This window comes from Rhagoletis pomonella, unplaced genomic scaffold, assembly GCF_013731165.1.
Source record: "Rhagoletis pomonella isolate Grant_MI unplaced genomic scaffold, Rhpom_1.0 Rhpom_scaffold_03016, whole genome shotgun sequence".
NCBI classification, from domain to species: domain Eukaryota; kingdom Metazoa; phylum Arthropoda; class Insecta; order Diptera; family Tephritidae; genus Rhagoletis; species Rhagoletis pomonella.
The window spans coordinates 9,905-24,389 of NW_023461569.1; the positions used below are offsets into that span (position 1 = coordinate 9,905).

At 35.6% G+C, this 14,485-nt stretch overlaps 4 protein-coding genes across 5 annotated transcripts; 1 reads left to right on the forward strand and 3 right to left on the reverse strand.

Moving 5' to 3' along the window:
• Window positions 1-526: 526 nt before the first annotated feature.
• LOC118753893 (ras-related protein Rap1) lies at window positions 527-3,652 on the reverse strand. Of its 2 annotated transcripts, none has more exons than XM_036488769.1 (2): window positions 3,295-3,652; window positions 527-3,142 (listed from the first exon to the last, which is right to left on the reverse strand). In XM_036488769.1, the coding sequence occupies exon 2, from the start codon at window positions 2,749-2,751 to the stop codon at window positions 2,197-2,199; it is 555 nt and encodes a 184-aa protein (XP_036344662.1). In that variant the 5' UTR covers window positions 2,752-3,142; window positions 3,295-3,652; the 3' UTR covers window positions 527-2,196. The 2 variants fall into 2 exon arrangements, with proteins under 2 accessions (XP_036344662.1, XP_036344663.1); XM_036488770.1 differs by having other exon boundaries at window positions 3,222-3,652.
• A 643-nt stretch (window positions 3,653-4,295) lies between these two features.
• Window positions 4,296-4,955, reverse strand: LOC118753895 (NHP2-like protein 1 homolog). Its single transcript, XM_036488772.1, has 2 exons — window positions 4,811-4,955; window positions 4,296-4,751 (listed from the first exon to the last, which is right to left on the reverse strand). The coding sequence occupies exons 1-2, from the start codon at window positions 4,811-4,813 to the stop codon at window positions 4,371-4,373; spliced, it is 384 nt and encodes a 127-aa protein (XP_036344665.1). The 5' UTR covers window positions 4,814-4,955; the 3' UTR covers window positions 4,296-4,370.
• Window positions 4,956-8,822: 3,867 nt separating this feature from the next.
• On the forward strand, window positions 8,823-11,946 carry LOC118753892 (DNA repair and recombination protein RAD54B-like). Its single transcript, XM_036488768.1, is given in 4 exon segments — window positions 8,823-9,458; window positions 9,460-11,637; window positions 11,695-11,790; window positions 11,870-11,946. Coding segments are annotated over 4 exon segments (2,811 nt in total). The 5' UTR covers window positions 8,823-8,990; the 3' UTR covers window positions 11,939-11,946.
• On the reverse strand, window positions 11,935-12,769 carry LOC118753894 (probable prefoldin subunit 4). The gene is made up of 3 exons (XM_036488771.1): window positions 12,629-12,769; window positions 12,269-12,487; window positions 11,935-12,211 (listed from the first exon to the last, which is right to left on the reverse strand). Exons 1-3 carry the CDS (start codon window positions 12,671-12,673, stop codon window positions 12,062-12,064), a joined length of 414 nt encoding a protein of 137 aa, XP_036344664.1. The 5' UTR covers window positions 12,674-12,769; the 3' UTR covers window positions 11,935-12,061.
• Window positions 12,770-14,485: the final 1,716 nt, after the last annotated feature.

Here is a 14,485-nt window from a genome sequence, read left to right on the forward strand (position 1 = left end):
TGCGATATTTTTTTGAACCCACTGTGACTTACTAAAAAAAAAGAACTAAATACCAAAATGTATAACTAATTTAACGATTAAACACATGAGAAACAAATTATACATTTTTATATCATTGCACTTCTGTTGAAATATTCTAAGCTTCGCACACATTTATTTTAAATAATCAGATTTGACATAATCTGAGTGGACATCAACTAAAAAATTCGAAAAATAGCATGATCATTCTTAGTAACTGATTTCATCTACGCCCATGAATTGGCATTGAAGCGTTGAAAAAAAAACCTAGTACAAATTCTCAACGAGCGCGTCCCAAACGGATGATCCGGAGATGGTAAGACCAGCGCATACCTCTTCTAAAACAAAAAGTGAACGTTATTTTCATGTTTAATGTTTTCAATTTTTTTGTTTTTGTTTTTATTATTATATAAACGTAATACATTTAATAATATTTAGAAGATAATAAACCTATTCTCTTGTTTTTTTTTTATTTTTTGTTACACTTTGATTTTCTCATTCGCTTCTATTTTTTTCTTCTTATATTGTTGCGATTTAAATTGGTTTAAATTAATTTTTACCGGTCACATTTTTAGATCATTATACATATTGTTCATTTTTGCTTTGCTGATACTAATGAATTTCTCATATGCCATATGACAATGAAAAACGAGAACTTATTTAAAACAAAAGGGGTAATTTTAGTCTTCACAATTTTAATTGTTTACTTGTTTTAAAACATGATTTTTTGTTTGTTTGTTTCATTTCATACATATTTCTACGCAACTTTTCATTACATTCATTTTAAATTTATACAATTTTTCATAATGCTAGAAAACATCAATTAAGTATATAATCATCAAACAAATAATTTATCAATACAAAGTGGCTATAAAGTGATTTACACATTTTGATTGTTTCGTGAAGGGATCGTTGGTCTGCCAATAGCAAACAGGCATATTTCTTTTCGTCACGGATACTGCTCGGGTCTTGATGTATGGGATCGAATATATGTTTTACTATGCATGAGTACGACAAACTGATTAATTATGGTTTTATATTTTTCATAGGGCACATGGGAATCGTTTTGTCTTTTGACAGTGCTGTTACAACATTATTTCTATATTTATATTCATTAATAAACGGCGAAACGAAGATGATAGAAGACTAGCAATAAATGTGCCGGTCAATATGGATTGTACATACAACTATGTGCCTTAAATGGCAAAAATTCTTATTTTCTCATCACTTCTTTACATCCGCTAAATTATTATTATTATTTTTTATTACTTTTTTGCTTGGCATTTCCTTTGCTTAGGTTTTATAGTCAAAACGGTTACTCGAGCTATTACGATTTGGCCTACGTATTCTCGGTTATGGCTAACATTTCAGTTTTAACTAAAAATAATAATTTATCAATGGTTGTTAAAGAAATAAACCTTTGGAAAGTAAAATAGAATTGCAACTTTTGAGGCAATATGATTAAGAGCAGGTTTTTTCAAATATGATTATGAAATATTCACAACCGTAGAACCATTATGTGTTGAATTATGCGCGCAATATAGCTATACAAAAATGTTTGAACTGCATGAGTAAAGAGTGTGCGAAATCGTTTTGACTTTACCGAGACCCTAGTATACATTTCTTTCCTACTTACAAGCGTTAATTCAAAACTAACATCTGCTAAGTTTTTTTCTTAGTTATAGATATTTTGTAAATTTGTAAAATGGTAGCAAAGTAGTATCTTAGTAAATTGTAAAAACGATTTTGAATGATTTCGACAACGCGGCTTTTTAACGAGTTTTTTTAAGTGGAATTTCACTTAAGCGCCATAAAATATTTGCGCTTAGACTCTCCTTTTGGTTTCATACAAAGGATAGTATTGAGATGAAATAATACGAACTTATTTTTAATTCCAGAAAATAATTCCATAAAATCGGCATTAAAAATTTTGCGCCCATAAGTGAAGGTAATTTGTTTTTGTTTTTTTTTTACATACCACCATTATAAGTATTCAATGTTTTTCAATATCTAAAGACACAGCGAGAAGGAGATTGGATTGTGAGAAATCCACATATGATCGCAATGTTTTTCTGAAACTTTTTTTGGTTTTTAAACATTTTCTTAATAGATCCTCACTATTTATTTATTTTCTTCAATCATTATCATGTTTCCTTTATATATTTTTTAATTGTAGTCTTATAGCAGAACACATAAGGACTTTTTAGGTTTTTTCTGTTTCTTCTCTGGCGATTTTTTATTGATCTGCCTAACGAGATCATAGAAAATATCATGTACATTGACTTTAGCTTTGGCTGATGTTTCCATGAAGGCGCAGTTGAATTGTGTGGCCAGACTTTTACCCAGCTCCTTGCCCACTACTCGCTCGTCTTCTAAATCGCATTTATTACCCACCAACACCATTGGTACATCGTCCGTATCTTTCACACGCAATATTTGTTCACGTAAATCTTGCAGATCATTGAATGTTGATTGTGCCGTTATGGAATATACGAGGACGAAGCCTTGACCATTTTTCATGTAAAGATCGCGCATAGCGGTAAACTGTTCTGTGCCTGCAGTGTCGAGTATCTCCAGCATACACTGTTGACCGTCAACTTCCACCTGCTTGCGATAGCTATCCTCGATTGTGGGGTCATACTTTTCCACGAATATGCCCTGTACAAATTGTACGGTTAAGGCGGATTTACCTACACCTCCACTGCCCAGCACAACAATTTTGTACTCGCGCATAGTGTCAGCGATGGGTGGACGTACTCAGCAGGTCTTTATTATGTGATTGTTGATCAGGGGAGGGCACAACAATTTATGTATGTGTGTCGTATACTATAAACGAATACGTAATTGCAATTTTTCTTTGTTTCCGTAATCAATTTGCGATTACAGAGTTACACTTATATTTCTGTTGCTCACTATTATTTTATAACGTTCGCTGCTAATTGGGCTTGCCGAAAATGTTTCCTCTCCTCTAATTTGGTTGAGAATGTATCTGAATATATTACTTCGTTACTTGCACTTTGTTACTTTTTCACGTACTTGATATTCTCACTAAATTGTATTACTTATCACTTGAGGGATTTCTTGATGGAAACCACAAATTGGAAGCACAATCCAAACGATGTCCCTAGTTCAGCAAGCAAAGAAAAGAAATAAAACCGTATATTAATTAAACGAAATTATTGCTTGATAATCAATTAATTAACTCGTCACTATCGCATTTTGGGGAGAACTTCAACTTCATCATTTTAATGACTCATTTTGTCCCTTCCATTTTACCTTCTTTCTTCCCGCTGTTGCGTTGCTATCGTCGTTTCGACTATGCTATGAGCAGAGGCGACTGGCCAATTTTTCCCTTCTTTTTTGCTGCTCGTTCGTTCCAGCGAGCGTTCTTGGTTCTCGCAATTGCTTTTTCCCCCGTTTCGAAATCCACTCAATTCTGTCAATTTCGGCCGCGATTAACCAACGAATCAACTGACCTGCTACGAAGATCAAACACAAAATGGAATGTGAAAATAAGATTTTTGCTAACTTTTGGTCTGATGCAGTCTCGTTCTTATATCCCTGCTGCACCCTATGTGCTAACAAACCAGAAAGATGTTGGAGGCGTATTATTAAATATTTATTTTATATGTTTTTAATAAGAAATTCACAAAATACGAGCACAAAATTTTCTGTATCTTTGCACGACGCGTCACAGCAAGGTTGCATTCCTTAACTACGAGTAGTTTGACATATAAAAGTAACGAGCAGAGATGAGAAAATAAAACGATAAACTATAATCGTTTGTGCACTATATGCCTTTTGAAGAGCCAATTATTATTTTTTAAATGAATTCAAATTAATGTTTTCAGGATATTTATAATAATTGTAGAAAGGTTTCAGGTTCAAGAACAGAGGAGGGAAAGCCGCGGTACCTCCAATGAAATTAAATAGAAAATTCACGGATTAAAATTTTCAGTAGCATTCCCCTGCTCTCTATCGGAACGATATAAGTAACTGGGGAATCCTTGAAACCTATTCAATCAAGTAGGGTCCTCACACCAACCTTAGTACTTGTTCACTTGACTCCCAGTGGTTTTTCTCCGTATATTTTGTTCTAATATAAATAACCCCTTAGCAGACAACGGAAAACCCATTACAAGACCCATTACTATTTATTTAATGTATTTTAGAACGCAACAGAGATAAAAACGCTCGTGTACAACAAGCCTAATTTCGTTCTTCGCTCATTTACAACTCCCATATCTAATTTTCAAATTTTATGAAAAGCCACATGATTCTACTATAAAAACACATGTATTTTATTTATTTATACATCTAAACTGACATATTTCAGAATTATATATATCACTTTAAACTAGAAGTCTTTCAATTTCATGTTGAATTGATTGGATTTGTGATTTGAGCTGTGAACCATCATTTGTAGTAACAGAGCAAGCAACAATTGGTCGCGACACACCGCATGCACGACCAAGCGCCTGCTTGGAGCGCACAAACACATAAGGAACGTTTTTATCTTCACACAGAAGAGGTAAATGCAATAGAATTTCGATGGGCTCCGTATCAGCAGCCAAAATGATAATATCAGAAAGGCCTCGATTAAGCGTTTTGGTGGCTTCATTAGCTCCTTTACGTAGTTGATTATAGTTTAGCGCTTGCTGCAACAAATTCATGATTTTCGCCGTGAGCTGAGCATCAGCTAGCGGGAATGCTTTCGGGCTTACTTCCTCGGTCTAGAAACAGTATATCCTTTTTGTGAAAAGCAGATGGATAATATGTATTCATAACTTACCATTTTGTTAATATTTTGATTGTTATATATTGAAATCTGGAATATTTTAATGCAACCTCTCGGCCGAATGCTTCACTGAGGGCAGAAGAATAATAAATAAGAAAAGAAAAGCGGGTAAACAAGAAGTGCAAAAGCAAAACACGTGTAGGGTTGCCAAGTCATATTGCTACATGGAGTATTTTAACCTCGCAACTACACATTCTACTAAATGTGTCTTGACATCAGTGTTGCCAGAACTTTTTGGGCCGACCGGCTAGATTGGCAAAAAAAAGCGGCTAAAAACGGCTAAAATGTTTTAGTGAAAATCCATATGCTTTATTTAAATAAATCGCAAGAAACGAAAGACTAATTAACACTTCCTTTTTGGTTGTTGTTGTTTCCGACAGGGTGGGTGTATGATGTATTATGGAACGAATTTCCGTCATCCCTTGTCAAATTTGGTTTGGAGACAAACCGGTTTCGGCGTTGTGCCATCTTCAGTGTCATTTTTCGTTCTCGAGAACGGTTTGTCTCCAAACCAAATTTGACAAGGGATGACGGAAATTCGTTCCATAATACATCACTAATTAACACCATTAATTTATATCGAGTGTATATTCCTCATCATCAAATGAATCACTATTGTATATATCACCTGAATTCATTAATTTTAAGAGATCATCATCTACAGTAAAATTATGGCAGCATTTTTCTTCACGTTTTAAACCGTATCTTATATATAAAATAGCGTTTAACGTTTTAACACACATTGGATTTCTTTGCTTAGTTTTTATTATATTCATTGAACTAAATATTCGCTCTACTTCTGCATTACTTATAGGCAAAACAAGAAAACTAAAAACTAGGTTGCAAAGGTCAGCAAAAGGGTTTTCTCCTAGGGCATTTCGAAATTGATAAACTTCGGCCCAAAAATGTACAGTTGAGTCTAAATTACTCCAGGTATGTAACGTTAACCGTTGCTATTGCATCTCTATGGATGTTATTTCGTCGGCGTTATATTTGTGTTTTTGTTGCTGTAGTTGAACTAATACTTTTGGTTTAATTACTCTTAATGCATTTCCAACCGAAAAAAGTCAATTTTTTTTAGTGTGGCAATATTTGTAGGGAGGCGTTGGCGTAATTCCTTTATTAAAGTGATAATAAAATAGCGACCATTTTCTCGAATTATTTTCTCGGCTTCGTGGTCAAAAGCGTTTGTGCTTACTTTTGTTTTTAAATATTCTTCAAAACTGTGATAAAACTGAGGAAATGGAGCAAGGTATGGTTCCAACGGGGAGCATATAGGATGAAATGTGTCCGCGCTAATAACCACTAGGGAGCATAGATGCGAAAGTAAAACATTGAGTTCATTAAAAATCTTCATTAGGTCTGCATTATTGCTTTCGAACAACTTGTTTACTTTTTGCACCTGAAAATTAGGCAAATAGTAAAATCGGCTAAAAACGGCTTACTTTTTTTTACAAACCGGCTAACAAATCGGCTGCCGGCTAGATCGAATTTTCTCCGGCTGGTTGCTATCAAAACCGGCTAAATCTAGCCGGAAAACGGCTAAAATGGCAACGCTGCTTGACATCGGTCAATTTTAACTTAACAGCCCTATTCGTGTGTTGTTTCAGTCGTCAATTGTGACAGTTCAATTTTGATTATCTCGACGCCATCTTCGTTGTAAGAAGTAAACAACGAAGAGTACGAAGAAAACCTCGTAATCGTTGAGCGCATAAATAATCATTTTTATTATGCAAATTCTTCTATAAATCATGTCGTTGTGTTAAATTATTCTGTACCTTATCGTGGACTGTAAAAGATTTTACTAAGGATAATCCTTCATAAACTCAAAACTAATTGGCCCGTAGTCATAGTCAAAATAAAGTCGACTTTAAAGTTAGTTGCAGCTTTTTGACATAATGTTCAATGGGATATCTGTCAAAAAAGCTGCAACTAACTTTAAAGTCGACTTTATTTTGACTATGACTACGGGCCATTAACAATAAACACTAAAAATTAAATAATTTAAGAGTTTTGTGAACTAGTAACATTTTCAGATGTGGTGTTGTAAAATCAGCTGATTTCTTTGCCTTACATGTATTTTGTTTTTGCTTTTACTGATTTGACAGCACACCAATGAAAATCAAAAACAAAGTACATGTAAACTTTGTGGCAAATTGAGATTTGACATCTCACCCGCAATACAAAATACATGTGACTGTTGTTTTTGTAATCTAAATTCGCCAGTAACACCACCTTGTATAAATTCACCTTGTTCTCGCGTGATCTTGTATTTTTGGTTCATGGCAAGGCGAATTTAAACAAGGTGGCATGGCGAATTTATACAAGGTGTTGTAAAATCAGCTGATTTCTTCGCCTTACATGTATTTTGTTTTTTCTTTTACTGATTTGACAGCACACTCATCAAAAGCAAAAACAAAATACATGTAAACTTTGGAACAAAATACATGTGGTTGTCGTTGTTGTAATCTAAATTCGCCAGTAACACCACCTAGTATAAATTCGCCTTGCATGGTGGTGTTGTTAGATCAGCTGATTTCTTCGCCTTACATCACGATCCAGCGAAACAAAGGTGGCGCTTCCGCGGACCGCTAGTCCTCTCTTTCCCGATTTGATAGCGTCCACCTTTTGCTGACGTCAATTTATTATTTTTTCGCACTAGTGATGAATACTAAATTTTCGTATTGTACCTAAAAGTAGATACACGTACCTAAATCGTAAACATGTATGTATTTTTATGTGCAGATATTTTTGGTAGTTGGGGGACTACATCTTCCTTTTGTATCATAACAATTTTTCTACTTACATGAAACAATATTTTCCTACGTTCCAAATGTACCTAAAATAATGTGCTCTACCGAATGTAAGTGCAAATTTTAGAAGCTGAAGAGTAGGTACAATTCAAGAACGATAGAATACAAGACTGCGCCAATCGAGCTGAGAGCAACTGGGTGTGACGTCCCATTATTTTGAGAATGAGAGTGTAAAGAATAATTTTGAAGAAGAAGAGGAAGAAGCGAACAAGTGGTACGAAATAGTGATGTAAAACTAGGTTGAATTGTACCTACTCTTCAGCTTCTTAAATTTGAACGTACATTCGGTACAAGCACACTATTTTTGGTACATTTGGAACGTAGTAAAATATTGTTTCAAGTAAGTACGAAAATTGTTATGGTACAAAAGGAAGATGCAGTCCACCACAAACGGCTAATGTCAAAAGCGCCCAACTTTTTTCCTAAATGCGATTATAATGGGCTACTGGCTTGCTGGCGTGATCTTGTATTTTTGGTTGTTGTTGTTGTTGTAGTATTTTTGGTTCATGGTTACTGCTGTTTGCGCCAACTCTGTCTCCCTATATCGTGGAAGTTTATCGCTCATTCTCTCATTCTCGCGCTGTTCGCAGTATTGCCATTTCGACAAAAATGCCACTTTGCGACGTTTTATGCATCGCACCATGATTCAATAATACAAGGTTCGATAAACTGACAGTTGTCTCTCTCGCACCGCTCCCTTAGCAGTGGCACCGTGTTGCTTCTTTGCAAATTTACATGGAAACAGTGTAGCTTTGACGTGAAATAAAAGTATAAGCTTTTGTGCAATATGTTTATTTGTATATGCATATCAAGCATATTTAACTGATGAAAACATAAGCACTGGATGTTTACATCAATCTCATAGTAGTCTTATTTTAATTTTGAGTCATTTTGCAGTTTTTATACGGCTAAATAGCATTTAAATTACGTACTACACGTGGATATATCAATATTACGTTCAACATTTCGTTTAAAATGCCAGATTTCCTGCAAATACATTAGAATTTACAAAAAAAATTTCACTACTAATTGCCTACTTTGCGTACTTTTCTACTACCATTTTCGCAACAAGGGATTGCATTCTTGCCCTTTCTCTGTCCTTCGTAAATCCAACCTTTTGTAAGGGAGTGTCAACCCGCAGCTGTCAATAATTATCTAACCTTGTATTATTGAATCATGGCATCGCACAAATGTTCCTCGTATATTTACCACTTAATGTGGAGCACTATCCCAAAATCACAATAAATATTGGAAGTGTAGGGCTCGCTTAAAAGCTGCTAAATTTTCAAAACATTTCCTTCTAGTTCCAGATTGAAGAATTATTATACGTGAAATACCTCTTATATATAAAATATTATAAAATGCGCCGTTCGTGTGCACCTTCAATGTTAAGGGCACGAGAAGATGAGAAACGCAGGAAGATCGATGGTCTGTTTGAAACTGAACGAAGCAGCGGGGATGAAGTGACCTCAACCACTGGAAATGAGGAATGTTGGGGCACCAGAAATAGAGGAGGTGGTAAATTTGAAAAAGAAGCCGCCAAAGAAAACTTTGATGCATTTAGTTCTAAAATAATTTTTAATGTTGTGTGGCGTGAAATTACAAAAAAGAAGCATAAAACATGGGACGGTGATGGCTTACTAGAAGTGCAGTTGGATGTTCCAAAAGCGGTGCTTAAGGACAGCTCCGGTAGATACATTGGTACCAATACAAAGTTCAAAGCTGATGAGTTAGAAGAAGGCTACCAAATGGTTGTAGGCGGGAAGGAGATTGAATTATTAGAGCAAATTACCGACAGAAATTTATATTTTGCTTTGCGTAAAAAAACAAGCCGATAGTCGCTGGAACGTTGAAGAAGAGCTGCAAAGTAGTGGAGTCGACAAAAAGATAAAGTTGTCTACTTTATACCAAGCACCATGTGCTCTAAAAAATAGTACTGAGTTGAGGGCTGAAAACATACCAACCACAAGCGGAATCCAAAAAAGAAATTATACTGAATCCCTTGAATCAGCTAACCTTAAAGTAATTTTCAATGTCGTCTGGCGAGAAATTACTACAAAAAAGAATAAAACATGGAATGGTGATGGTATATTTGAAGTGCATACAGGTAGTAAGCGAGGTATTCTAAAGAACGAGAGGGGACAGGAAATGGGTACTCTAGAAAAAGTAAATTTAGCTGTATTAGAAGTTGGTACATTTTTGGAAATTGAGGATAAAGAACTAGAAATTTTAGAAATTGTATCACAAGACAGACATGAAAAGGAAAATATTAAGCAGACATCGCATAAAGTACACCGAAAATGTTCACCCAGCGTCATAGTTAACGGTTTATTATTACCTTTCCCACCAGCAGAATATATTACAGTATTGAATACTATGTGTCGACCAATTCAACCGGTCGAAATCTCACCCAAGGTCGCCCAACATTTGCGTCCGCATCAACGAGAAGGTGTCGTCTTTCTTTATCAATGCGTAATGGGATTCAAAAATCCAACTCATCGTGGATGTATACTTGCAGACGAAATGGGCTTGGGCAAAACCCTACAGTGCCTAACGCTGGCTCGTACACTTTTGAAAGAAGGGCCTTACGGAGGTGAACGTGTAATGCAGCGCATCTTAATTGTTACACCCAGCACACTCACTCGAAATTGGGAGCAGGAGGTGAGTAAATGGTTAAAAACTGAGCGCATGTATGCATTTGTTGTGGGTGGTAAACAAAAGTTGGATTGCTATGCACATCAGCAGCATGTTCCATTTGTAATTGCTTCATATGAGAATCTACTTGCAAATGCTTCAGATTTTCAACGTCTAAAATTTGATTTGCTAATTTGCGACGAAGGCCATCGCCTCAAAAATCAGTCTACAAAAATTGTAGCTTCACTTCGAGAACTTAACATTCCTTGTCGTATAATAATTACCGGAACACCTGTGCAAAATGATTTGGGCGAATTCTTTGCCTTAGCCGATTTTGTGAACCCCGGTATTTTTGGCACAAAACAGGAATTTCATTCGTACTACGAGGTTCCATTGCAGCAGAGCCAATGTCCTGATGCTAGTATTGAAGTTAAGAATATAGCGGCACAGCGGACACAAGAGCTAATGCAAATCTCAGAACAATTTGTGCTTCGACGGCTACAGCACGTGAATGGACAGTACTTGCCTAAAAAGTACGAGTATATATGCTTTGTACGGCCATCGGAGCTACAGCAGTTTTTGTTACAAAAAGCACTTCAACTTTATGCCCAACGAAAGGAAACCATTCTAAAAGATCTATCACCGCTTCAATTAATTACTGTATTGCAAAAAATTTGCAATCATCCTTCGTTGGTGGCGCGGACTAAAACCCCTAATGTACTGACGCGCCATTTGGAACGTTGTTTGCCTGATTGGGCGGAAATGGGACCCTTTGATTCCGCGAAATTAGAACTAGTGCAGAATTTACTTGTCGCTTCGGCTGTGCAAAATCAAGAAAAATGTGTTCTAGTTTCAAACCATACTAAAACACTCAATATGTTGCAGGGCTTGTGTGACTTTTTGGACATAAAATGTTTGCGTTTGGACGGATCCACAAATATTGCTCAAAGAAATTCAAATGTCGAAAAATTTAATAGCAACGCAGATGATTCGCTAGTATTTTTACTGAGTGCAAAAGCTGGAGGTGTTGGTCTTAATTTGATAGGGGCTTCAAGGTTAATACTTTTCGACCATGATTGGAATCCAGCGACCGACGCTCAAGCGACGTCACGCATATGGCGCGATGGGCAGCAAAGAGATGTGCACATCTATCGACTGGTGACCGCTGGTTGTATTGAAGAAAAGATATTCCAAAGACAAATTGCGAAAATGTCGCTGGGCGATTGTGTAACGCAAACTATTGCCAGTGGGAGTTTTGATAAAGCCATGAAATTTTCAGCAGATGAGCTTTTAGATTTGTTTAGCTTACAGGAAGATTATTCTAAATGCCAAACACATGAAAGTTTGAATTGCAGATGCAATGGCGATGGAGAGGTAACTCAACGAAAAATGTTTTTTTTTTGTAATTGTAATTTTGTTCTTATTTCTAAGAAATTGGCTCTTGACACAACTACTAGTGCTCGAAAGATGAATGAATTAATGAACTGGAAGCATTATAAACCGCCATTTGACCTTGATTTTTTGGAGGTAAAAATACATACATATTTGGAAGTGACGTGCACACAAACCTATATCTACGTATAATTATATATTTTTTTTGTTTTAGGCGACATGTCTGGACAAAGCGGGCGATAATCTCATGTATGTGTTTACCAATGAGATTGACTTTAGTTAAATAAGTTATTAGTATTTAATTAAGTATATTCAAAATATTGTTAAAAATTTAAGATGAATATGAAGTTCAACCTTAGTTTAACATAAAGGGTTTGCTTGTTCGTGTTATTACCACAGCTCAATACTAGTCCTCGCTTTCTAACGATATATTGCTTCCGAATCGTTGGTACAGGTGCGATTTCAGCTCATTCATTTCGGATTTAATTTCATTTGCTTTCACATCAATCGCAGCAATTTCTTTTAATGTTTCCTCTTTAACCGCAGCCAAAAGTTCCTGTTAGAGAAAATACTACTTCATATAGTTTTACCGAAAAACATTTGTATGCTTTACTTGTGTTTTTGTTAATTTGTGTGTTAAGAAAACTTCGCCAAACAAGAATGGTATCTCTTCATCTTCATCGAAAAGTTCAATTTCGTCCAGCGCTTCCTCCACACTCTTCAAATCATTTTTCTTCATATCCAGCTCCATTTTCAGATCATCCATACGCGCATTATGTTTTGCGAAACGATTAATTTTCTGTTGATCTTCGAAGGATATGTGGACATCATCCTGTTAAGGAATATACATAGATATAAACAAATATTTTAATGCGGTTTTAATATGAGCAATCCTAGACCGATTTGCTTCATTGAGGTTAGGTTTCTTTCAACGATTGGGGTTTTGTAAATCAAAATCTCCATGTCAACTTACCGCCTGGAATACTTTATTGTTGCCCGATGAAACTTTTGCTGCCATTTTCTGATAATATTTTCAACAAATACGCGATTTTATTTCAATAATTATCGCACCTGCGGTGATAAACAATGCAAAATATTCCAGCTAGAATGTCAAATCTTAGGATGTGTTTCATATGCACAAGCTCAACTGTCAACGCCTCAGCTGTTTGCTTTCCTGTCGATAAAGCAGGTTTCATTGCATTTTAACTTTGCGTATGCGTTTCCGGAAATGAGTGTCCGTCGGAAATAACTTTATTTTGCCCTTTAAACCTACTTTATTTTTTATGAATGAGGCCATTCGAATATAAGGTGGTATGTGTATGTTATGTAACAAAATTAATGGTTGACAGAGTGCTACAAAATTGAACATTGAAAATTAGTTCAATTTTTTTTTTTTAAATTGAAGCAGAGAACGACGATAAGGTACCACTGAAGAAGTCGACGTTGCCACTAAGGTCATTAATAGTGTCGCCTTGGTGTCTGCTATTCTATTCCCTGGGTCGTAGCGCACATAATTTTTTGTTGAGTTAACAGTGTGTAATAGTATTCTTATTCCTTAGATCCGGCTTATTGCAAATTAGACCAAATTGCTCTAATATTTCTGGAGAATCGATGTGACCATTGATGACCTTATAGAAGAATACTATGTCTGCGGCTTGCCTGCGATCTGCTAGTCTCGTGATATCAAGCTGTTTGTAAACATCTTCGTGGCTTACGTCAAGACGTCTCTTACGCAAAGAATACGTGATGTGTTTGCAAAGTAGCAAGATGCTGACGATGAGGCACCAGCTAATGCGGAAAACCAAGAAGAACCCGTGAACGAAGAGGCAACACCTGAAGTTGCGAAAGAATGTTCAGTGAAGTCAATGCCTCTGCTAAAGTTGCTGGCGATAAATCATTCGGACCCATTTACCGTTATACAAAAAGTAAATCGTGTCATGGCTGCATCCAGCTAACAGTTTTGATACTAACCATTTGGAGAAATTAAATGCACCTGCTAGTGCAAGTTTTGAGGAGTCACATGCCATAGAAACAGAAACGGCAACCACAATAATTTGGGAGCATAAAAGGCCAAAAGAGCAAGCCGAGTTTCCTGAGATATGGCGTAAGAGGAAGAAACTAACACGTTGAAGGTGGAGAAAGTTCTGAGGGTCAATTGGATTGGATTTCCTGTCCACAACAAATTTAAAATAAATATTTTGAAGGAAAAAAATAAATATGTATGGCAGTATGTTGCAATATCTTTGAAGATGGATACATATCTGCCTGGGTAATAAAATTAAATATAGTAAAAACGTTTAGCCTATTTCATAAATTGCCAGCGACAATTTCGCCACGACAGGCATATTCCGTATTGTCAGTGACAATTCGACAGTTTGGTGGATGTTTTTTTTTCATAAAAGCTGTTGTCGACCCGGTTTCAGTTCCATGAAAAATTCCAATTAAGAAGTGACAAAATTGTCGTTGTCGGGTTTTAAAATTGTTGTTGACGAAATTGTCGCCAGTCATATGAAACTTATATCTAATTCGGATATAATAATTGCATATGCATTTTTTTAGTTTTTACAAATATTAAAGTATTGAAATGCGTGTAATAATAATATGGACAAATTTACAAAACTCTCCTAATTCTTGTAAGCGGGCTGTACCCCTGACGGAAAGCTATTACCAAGCAAGATTAAAAACTTATTCATATTTTCTGCGGCTTTAATTTTTAGCATACATATGCATAAAAAAAAATTACAATAAAAAAATTAAACAAACTAAATAATTACTGAAAATTAGTTTTACGCGTCTGATAATTTATGTATTTCTTTTTGTTAATTCATAT